We start from the raw sequence: 10692 nt of genomic DNA on the forward strand, positions 1-10692 counted from the left end.
CTACCACAAAAGCTGAGGGAAAACCTGAACTATTTTCATGTCTGAATAACATTGGAGATCTACAGAAAAAAGAAATAAATATCAATAAAGAATCAGATTTAAAAAAACGTAAAACAGGCCAACTATATGCCTGATTTTTGCTGGGATCAGAATAGGATGAATTTCTCAAAACAAAATCTATATGGAGAACCGTACTGCTTTGACCTAACTAAAGACAAAGGATAGAAACTATGAATTGCAAGAAACAGCTCCATCTAAGATAATAGACTACAATATGTAATAGACTACAATATGTGCTATAGCCTAGTAAAGTTATGCATTGCGAGAAACAACTCCATCTAAGGTAATAGACTAGAATATGTAATACACTACAATATGTACTATAACCTAGTAAAGTTATGCATTGCAAGAAACAACTCCATCTAAGGTAATAGACTACGATATGTACTATAGCCTAGTAAAGTTATGCATTGCAAGAAACAACTCCATCTAAGGTACTAGACTACAATATGTAATAAACTACATTATGTACTATAACCTAGTAAAGTTATGCATTGCAAGAAACAACTCCATCTAAGGTAATAGACTACAATATGTAATGTAACCTAGTAAAGTTATGCATTGCAAGAAACAACTCCATCTAAGGTACTAGACTACAATATGTACTATAACCTAGTAAAGTTATGCATTGCAAGAAACAACTCCTTCTAAGGTACTAGACTACAAGATGTACTATATCCCAGTAAAGTTATGCATTGCAAGAGACAACTCCATCTAAGGTAATAGACTACAATATGTAATACACAACAATATGTACTATAGTCTAGTAAAGTTATGCATTGCAAGAAACAACTCCATCTAAGGTACTAGACTACAATATGTACTATAACCTAGTAAAGTTATGCATTGCAAGAGACAACTCCATCTAAGGTAATAGACTACAATATGTAATACACTACAATATGTACTATAGCCTAGTAAAGTTATGCATTGAAAGAAACAACTCCATCTGGGTGAGTATCAAACCTGTCACCCTTGGATTACAAGTCCAATGCTTTACCAAATGAGCTACCATGGCTCTCATCTGTATCATCAATGACTGTGGTTGTTTACCAAATGACCTTGACCTGGTCTAAAGAACAGAGATAAGGTAGAGGTGAATTGACATAAAATAACAATACTTAGCACTAATTATAAACACTAAATATGCTAGCTGGAGTTTTGAACTTATGACCATACTTTGACAAAAAACTCACTGCCTTTGTCTCGGCCCGGGGTACAAGTTATGTTAGGGACTTGTGGATATGAATGGACAATACGGTCAAACCTGAACTGAAAAAAAAAAGTGTTGGCAAACCACCTGACATTTAAGTCCACATTTTTCATGCTTGAACCAATTGTGGTATATAATGTAATTATCTTTAATGAAAGACTGTTGGTCTTGTGAGACCAGTTTTTGTTGGCAGAAAAAATATTTCTAGAGAGAAGTCATTTACTCTAACTGCTAATTTTACGGTCTAAGTATGCTGACTTTTGCTCTAACAGTTTGATACTTGCACGTAAACATGAATCAAAGTTTGAACCATTGCTAATACTGCAACCTCTGCTGTTGCTGGAGTAACACCCATGTCTTGCCTATACTACTGCATACAAGACAAACAAAAATGTTGGTTTGGTGTTTTACAGCACAGCAACACAAGTAGACTACTAAGTGCCAAGGAAATTGGAGTCAAGTTCTTTGCTCAAGAACACACCATGGTAGCCAGTATGGGCTGATCCAATGGCAGGATCTGAAACTGCAACCTTGTGATCATGATTCTGGTATGCTAATGACAGAATCACCATGTCTCAAAATAAAAGATGTAACAGATCTATAAAAGGACACAGTGATATTTTATGTATGCTACATAATATTATAGCAAAAAAATAAAGACTGAAAACCATTCCTGTTTACATACATCATTTAATGATTCAAAACTTATCCAAAAATGAACATAGTCATATGATTTAAAGTTTCTTAAATGGCATAAAATACACAACTTACAGAGCTATCTGGTAATAAGGTGTGGAAGGAAAGAGAAATATACAGACAGATAGATGACAAAGTGATTACTACCCTGATCCTGCATGTCACGATTTTGGATTCAAAACTCTTTATGGCAAAATACTTTTGCCAAGAAAAATGAACAATCCAATTTACAGTGCTCCCTCACTGTAACTCTATTCAAGAAAACTGTAAAATCTGATCCACAGTACTCCCTCACTATACCTGTAACTCTGTTCAAGAAAAATGTAGTTGGATTTACAGCACTCCCTCACTAGCTCTATTCATGGAAGCCATAAACCTAGAATGACTTTTAGATGTTGCAGCACAAAAGATGGATGGGTAATCCAGCCATTAATTCAGAAATTTCACCAGTTCGGCATTAATTTCCAGATAAAACATCACCAATGCTTGTATTACTTTAACCTTTCCATTAGTTATGCAAATTAATTCTTTTATTATGTTTAACTTTATCTCAGATATGCAAACACATAATCTACAATTTTCTATTTTAACTTTCCACTGAACATTACATAAACAGTATATTTGCATACCATATGAAAACAATTCAAATAAAAATGCAAAACTAACATTATCCAGAATAATTTCATTGTAAGCATTTAGTACCAAATTGTCAGTGTACTCCTCTAGCTGTAAGCACAGTGCATGTTATCTGATGGCATGTTTGATCAATATAATCAATGCTATCAGTTCAAGTCTGAAATGTTCTTTGCATGTTTGCAATGACAGTACAGTAGAACCTTTTCTGGCAGACCACCTTCTGCCAAAAGCTTACGGTTTCTCAAGACAGATGTGGTCTATCGAGGAGGGTCATAGCCCTATATAAACTTACATTATATGAATAAACTATGGACTCTTAAGAAAGGTGGGATCCCATAGCAGTGGTCTTTAAAGAACTTTTAACTGTACTTGATCCATGTGAGAATGCTCACTCAATAAGAGCCATATAACATATCCTGAATTAGTCTTGGTCACTAAATCAGCTGATGCATAATTAAATTCTTAATGATTAAGACTGTCCCATAATGCATTCAAAAAGGCATGACTTAAATCTTAATGACTAAGACTGTCCCATAATGCATTCAAAAAGGCATGAATTAAATCTTAACAATTAAGACTGTCCCATAATGCATTAAAAAAGGCATGAATTAAATCTTAACAATTAAGACTGTCCCATAATGCATTCAAAAAGGCATGAATTAACATCTTAATGATTAAGACTGTCCCATAAAGTGTTGTTTGTTTTGAAGTGCTCACAAAAGTGCTATTAATTACAAACCTGGGAGTAAAATAATCATAAACTTAGTTCTGTTTCTGCAAATGGCTTTTGTGGGATTATGTCTAAATTGGGGAAAAAATCTTTGACTATCATTGAGAGATAATTTCTGGATGCAAAGTTTGAAATTGGCCATATTTTTATATTTACATCTGACTAATTGGATGACCAGACATAAAACAGGATCAAAGAAATGAAGACAAATGCACAAAACTGAAAGTTATTACTCATATAAGTCATAAAATAAAACAAAATTAGTCTATATGATTAAAAAGAACAACTCAACATAAACTCTAATGAGCTTCATACTAACTTGACTTAAAAAATAATGACATTAAATCAGACATGATTTGCAATAAATGCCAACACATCATAATACATAGAAACAATGGGAAATATAATACATTACTTAAAAACATAAGAAAACAAGCATTTTAAAAAGGCAGTAATTAAAAGTGAATTTAGAATTTAGGTAACAAGAAAAAACCCTGGTTATATCCCTGACCCCCACCTGGTCCAGGTTTCAAATTCCCAAAATTTCCCCTCAAACATACTTTAGACAAAATCAATATTATTTTAATGGGTAAAGACAGTGAGAACAATATAAAATCACTTTTTAGTTATACAATTTAACACACAGAAAGTGTTTTATTCCTTAAAGAGAGTTGAGAAATTGCTCTTATTTGAAGAAATATGCTAAACTTTCTTTGAGATTAGAGCCTGCTGATCATATCTGCCAACTAAGCAATTGAATATATATTCAAAAATCTCAATCTGGGGAAGAAATTTGGAGACGCTTAGTGAAACTGGGCATTATCAACACTAACTCTGACTCAGACTCCATCATTGGGATAATAAAACAAAACAACAATGGCAAGATCAAGAATGATATATGTTTTGTGTTTACATTTCCATATATGAGACAGTAAAAAATAAATATCCCATATACCTTCTATTCCATACAGGCAAGAAAAACACCGATAAACAGATAAATTTATTGCCCTATACTTGGTGATGATAATGTGAATACAGATTTCTCTGTAGGCACTTTCAAAATGAATCCAATGATTGGACCATAAATGTTCTATGACTGGTCATCTTATCTTGTGAATCTTGACAAGTAATCCAAAGCTCTGTGTTCTGAATGTGTGAATCTTGTAAATGTAAATTTTCTCTAACAGGTTATAAAAAAAAACTGTATGTGGCAAAATATGATTACAGGAAGAGAAAGAGTTCTTACATTCAAAACAGTGCAGAGGATAAAGTACACATTTAAATGAAAAAACAAAATAGCAATGAAAACACAGTAAATAAGCAAAATGTCATTGATTTTACTTAATGTAATTGATATAATACATGCTAATAGACTTCCCTTTTTCTGACATGAACCCCAATTATTTAGAGACTGGTATACAGCATCTGAATACAGTCAAAATACTTGCCTGACTCAGATGTATTCAAGCATGGTATAAAGTAAGAAATATTTAATGACTGTCCCATAAAAATAAGCTACTGTTAAATTGCATTAAATAACTATAGCTCATAAATTTTAAGTAGCAAAATTTCATATAAGTATTTCTTATATTAATAAATTATGGTTACAATTTACTACACGCAAGAGGTTTTTGCATTATTTGCAAGTGACATCTATACTGCAAACAAAGTTTACTTTGAAATTCATATTGCAAAAACATTATTCAATATCATCACAAATCAAAAATTCCAACACAAATATCAGGGTTTATTTTTCACTCGACTGAGGGCTATATAAAAAGCTTTCTTATTGTCCAGTTTGTGCCAACCAATTGGACCAATCTCACAGTCTGCACAAATCAAGTATTTTACTCCATCCACAGTATTGGAAAATCCCACATTTTCAAACTGGAACATGTCATCAATTAGCCAGAATTCTGAGACGGTTTCTCCATCACCAGGACTTGACATCTCTGACTTTTTCTTCATGTGAGGAAGAAAAAACTGAAACAGAATGGAAATAGTTGTTAATGATATGAAATTTCTAAGATATATCCACTTCTGTGACAAGCTGGAAAGAGAGGATGATGGAAGGGACTTTGGGGCTGAAAACAGGCTGTACTCCAAGGAAAATAGATCTCTGTGAGAAAAAATATATATCAAATGATGCAGTTTTCCAATTTAAATGATTAACTTGTTAAAACTATAGGGTGTCCCCTCACTTATAACACCAAAAAAAATTCCTGAAAACTAAAGAGTGCTCCCTATTTATAAACCACAGGACACAACTGGAAGCTTCTCACATACCTACATTGGCTAAACCCAAGACTCAAGCCCAAGCAGACAGAGGTGAGATGGCAGTGATCAGTAAAGGTGAGTGTATTAGGCCTCTGCCACCCAGGGCCCCCAACTCTGAAAGGCTACTCAGATCACATTTATGGGGTCTGCAGTTTGAGTTGTATGGATCACCTTGTACATGATTTAGTCATCAGCAAACAGTCAAGTATTGTATGGCAGTTTGCAATTTGGCAGATCATTAATGGACATGAACAAGCAGGAGCCTTTGGAACTCCACTGACTTCTGGAACCAGGTCTGAATATGCAAAACCAGCAATTATTGTTCGCCACAACCTCATGTGTGCCTTCCAGGTGAATGCCTTTGAAAAAGACTAATCTTGTTTTATCTTCTATTATACTGAAAATACTGAATCCTCAAATTTCTTTGAGAGAGAGAGAGAGAGACAGAAAGAGAGAGAGAGAGAGAGAGAGAGAGAGAGCTGTATGCAATATTGCCATAGACAGACACTACATGACTGCTCATTTTCACAATAAAAAAATGGATACAAGGTACAAAATGCAATCTGAGATATTGGACTAGAATTTTCTTTGTTCTTATTCACATAATTCAAAAGTATATTTATACATGATTTTACATGTTTGGTTCGGTTTGGTTTGGTTTGGAGGTTGTATGGCACAGCAATGCATGAATTCAAGACAGGGTCAGGCTAGCTGTCTAGCCCCCCACCCTCCTCCACTCAAAATCACTGACACTGTTCAGGTGCCAAGGCAATTAAAGATGGTTCATCCACAACTGGTTTGTCCCCTGCACAAGGTACATAACACATGTCTTTGCATAAGAACATTTAACAAATTTTAATGATACACAGTACAGTAGCTGTTATAGTCACACTGCTTTCGTATATATATATATATATATATATATATATATATATATATATAAGCAAACAAAAAACACCTGAATTTATTGACCCTAGCATTGAAAAGAGTGAGACTGAGATTTGGAAGTCTCAAACATTGTATAATTTATGCCAAAACAAGAAATGTATGACAGCAAACTATAATTGGTGTTCAAGGTGCTTTTCCTTTGTTGGAAAATAAAATCTGAAAATTTTCTGATTGCAAATTAAGTATCACATAATGGGAGAGAGGAATTAACCATGAAATGATGACAATTTTTGCCTACATCATTGCTAATTTTATCAATAAATTTAATTCTGTTTAATTGTAGACAAGTAACAAACTTCCACCGTTAATAGCTGAGATATGATTGGGGCCATGAAATACACTGCTTCAAGTCCAACCACTTCATGTAATAGAAATGACACCTTGCCATGTCAACTGAGATATTTGTTTCAAGCCAATTTTTGTCAATATTTTCAACAGTGTTCTGATTTGTGGGGAAAAAAGAGCTCATGAACATGTGTTGGTGTTGAGAGTGTGTACTGCCATTACTGCTTAAGGACAAAGCACCTGCTTTGCATGTCACTGTAAATTAAGTTTTTCTGCTTGTTTGCTTACTTTAAATAGTAGTGGTTGTCATTTGGAATTTAAGTGTCCATGTCAAAGAAGATTAATTTTCCTTAGTAACAACAGGATACATTTATGCTGTTCAAGGGAAGACAAAAAGTCTGACTCTTAAAGCTGATCAACCATTTCTAAGCACAGATGACCTGAATACACAAGATTCTTTTGATGTGATCTTTTTATTGCCAAATATATAATCAACATAAGAAACATTTCACTCTTCAAAAGGTATCTAATTATAAATCACTGACATTTCAGTCTTTCTATGAGTGGTCTTCAGGCAGCTGTATTGGCCATTTGGATGTCAGATATCAATGATGACCAGTCCCTTCCATTGTGGAGAAGCACAAGATGTGCCTGTCAAGTTGTTGTGGTTTATTTGTAGGTATTTACACCTCCACTGTGGTGTGAGCATGAAAGGGATTAACCATACCATTGCAAAACATGAAATAAAAATAAAGACAGCACAGTAAGTATATTAATTACACATAAATTAGTGGAAGAGTGTCTATATAGGTGGCCAAGTGTGTGAGATATTACTGAAACTTTGACTACTCATTCCAGTGTCAACTGACATTGGTACAGGCTATACAAGGCCGTTATTTGGATAGTAAGACTTCGCACTGAAACAAAAACAACAAGTGCTATGTCTTACATTGTAGGACTAACAAAGTCGAATGCCTGAGCTAAACATTGGTACCAAATTTATTACACTACATGAAATGTAGCTTGAAATATCAGTGTTTATTCTTAAATAGATCGCACGAGAAAGGAGAGAAGTGTCCTCGCTTGTAGTTATTGTATAGTGCATGATTGACAGGCAAATTGTAACCATGATAATAGTCATACAATGTAAGACATAGCACATGTTGGTTTTGTTTTAGTGCTATGTCTTACTATCCAAATAACGGCCTTGTATAGCATGTTCCGATGTTGTTGACTTCAGAATGAGTTGTCAAAGTTTCAGGAATATCTGACACAATTGATTTGGCAGCATATATCGATACTCTTCCACTAATTTATGAGTAACTATTATACTTACTGTGCTGTATTTATCCTGGCGGAATGAAAATAAAACACTAGCAAATGGATGCATTTTCATGCTCCGTTTACATACTTTTGAATTTGTTGCAATGCGATGGTAGGAGAGGCATGCCAAAGTATGTTTAAGTAGGTTCATGTGAAAACAGGTCCATTTCTTTAGTGACAATTTGAATTTATTACAGAAAAGACATCAGAGTAAGTAAAGTCTGACCAAAACATGTTGTTATTAATGCCATTTTTCAGCACAAGATAGGCTATACATGGCAGCCAGTATTAATGGTGGAGGACGCACCCGGGAAAATTCCAGAAAGAACCACAAGCCTACGAGAAGCTACTGGCAAGCTTTCTCACATACCCACATTGGCCGAATCGGAGACTCAAAGCCACGCAGCCAGAGGTGAGATTGCAGTGATCCGTAATGGAGATCGCTTTTGACAACTCCGCCACTCGAGGCCCCGACTAAAACATGATCACTTTACTTTGTAGAAAAGCGCCGTTGTTTTAGTTGCCAGTTGTGTGAGATATTCCTGAAAATCTGACTTTCGTTACGATGTTAGTCGGCATCAAAACACACCACACAGCGCTGTTAGTTAGGCAGTAATACCCGGATGCCCAAAACATAAATATCAGCATCAAGGTCTTACATGTAGGCCTAGGCCACATAATAGCTACGATGTCGTAGCCTCAACTTGATTTGCTGTGGTTGAGGCCATGAACTGATCCCATATCATGTAATGGAGCAAACAAAAATCATCACTAAAGTCAGAAAAAAACCTGTAGAAATCAACTAATAAGTATAATCATGTTGTGAAACAAGTTTGGCTTATTTTGAATTTTAAGCCCTTACACGATAAAATAAATTGGCATGGTTACTCTAACCTCATCCTGTCCGCCATGACAAATAACATTAGACTTTCGCCATGACCCCTTTTCTACGAAAGGCTTGCCAGACCATATTTTGGATATTCTACGCTATATTATTATCAATCAAATGGCGAATAATCCTTCTTGGTGGAATTTCAAAGTTGCCGATAAACCATATTTACTTTTAATGTGAAGAATTTCTGACCCAATCGGCGCCAAATTTTTACTACGATTTGTTTACATTTCCAAATAAGGTGTCAATGTCCTTATATGGCACACAAACAAACGAGGCTGAGAACGGATGTAATCATTATTTTAAATAATATGACAGACGATCTTAAACGAAAATATCGGCTAAAAAAGGTAAACGAGATTTTGCAACTATTTCTACAATGATTTTCGATACTTCCGGTATTAAATAAGAGGACTAAATTTATTGGATTATATGCAAGGAATACGTTTAAAGTGTTATTATTAGGCTAAAAGAGCGCCGGGTGTGAATCACACCCGGCTTGCTCCATTAACACGTATATGCTCATGTTAGTACCCTGTCCACGAGGTACGAGTAAGGGTACTAATATTAGTACTAGGCCACATAAGAGAAGCGGTCTGTAATCCAATCAGAAAATGTTTGTTATTATGTTAATGAAAAGCGACTATAAATAAAGTGTATTTACTTCTGTGTCTAATCATATGATGTAAGACGTCAGCTATTATATTTATGATAGGATAGGACTACTTCATGTTTCATATTCGTCTGTAATCACCTCGAAAATACGTGACTGGCATTGTGGCATAGACGTACCTCAGTGTCTGTATGGAGCATGGCTTTTTGTTGCAATAATATCAACGAAGAACACCTCTCACAATATATATTATGTATATTTTTTCCATCCTCCACCACAGAGTTGTGGCTGCTTCCCGCTTCAGCAGCAGTAAGTGTTTCAACATCGGTCATTTTCAATCCCGGAAGAAAGAATGAAAATCTATACTAAACTGTGCCAACTGGCAAACTTGAAAATATTGACACGGACAGTTTGCTCCAATTACCGGAAAAATATTTTGTGGGTGGGGGCTTGTTCTTAAACGTTTATTCTGAACCGTTTTCTGATCAAAGGTTGTAAAATTCTCCCTAAATAGTGTACATAAATTGAAATGGGAAGAGTTAAACAATAACAACTGCAATGTATTACATAAAACAGTTATCGTTCAACTAATTTTAATCAGAGAAGAAAATACAGACGCATGTACTAACGGTATAATGATTGATAATTTAAAAAAATAGTATGAGAAGTGAGTTGATCGTGTTTCTTTTTCGCAAAAATGTACAATAATCACAAAGAATGTCATTTTCTTTGGACAAAAAGGTTTCATCTTCATGAAAAATATAAAGTTTTCAACGAAAAACCCGTTTTTACAGTCCATTCAAATTGTTGTATCCGTATTTCTGGTAGAGACTGCAAAAACATTATATAAAAATAATTGCTAAACTATCAAGCTGGAGCACATATAGGCCGATAAATCAGCCCCACATATGTAATGATATTCACACACACACACACACACACACACACACACATGTATATAGCACACCAGCTTTATGCAACTAGTTAATGTGCCCAAACTCTGGAAAAAAAAAATATCA

At 34.7% G+C, this 10692-nt stretch overlaps 1 protein-coding gene across 1 annotated transcript; it reads right to left on the reverse strand.

Annotated features, from left to right (window-relative positions):
• Positions 1-1943: 1943 nt before the first annotated feature.
• LOC149780736 (guanine nucleotide exchange factor MSS4-like) lies at positions 1944-10028 on the reverse strand. Its single transcript, XM_089937796.1, has 2 exons — positions 9853-10028; positions 1944-5318 (listed from the first exon to the last, which is right to left on the reverse strand). Exons 1-2 carry the CDS (start codon positions 10003-10005, stop codon positions 5076-5078), a joined length of 396 nt encoding a protein of 131 aa, XP_089793922.1. The 5' UTR covers positions 10006-10028; the 3' UTR covers positions 1944-5075.
• Positions 10029-10692: the final 664 nt, after the last annotated feature.

Source organism: Sinohyriopsis cumingii, chromosome 16, assembly GCF_028554795.1.
Source record: "Sinohyriopsis cumingii isolate HCF-2022 chromosome 16, ASM2855479v2, whole genome shotgun sequence".
Classification (NCBI taxonomy): domain Eukaryota; kingdom Metazoa; phylum Mollusca; class Bivalvia; order Unionida; family Unionidae; genus Sinohyriopsis; species Sinohyriopsis cumingii.

Bases quoted from the DNA above. Each gene is read 5' to 3' on its own strand.
- LOC149780736 (XM_089937796.1), bottom strand. From the start codon at position 10,005: ATGACCGATGTTGAAACACTTACTGCTGCTGAAGCGGGAAGCAGCCAC. The intron at 5,319-9,852 runs GTACGTCTATGC...ATTCTGTTTCAG, and splicing joins TGCTCCATACAGACACTGAG to TTTTTTCTTCCTCACATGAA.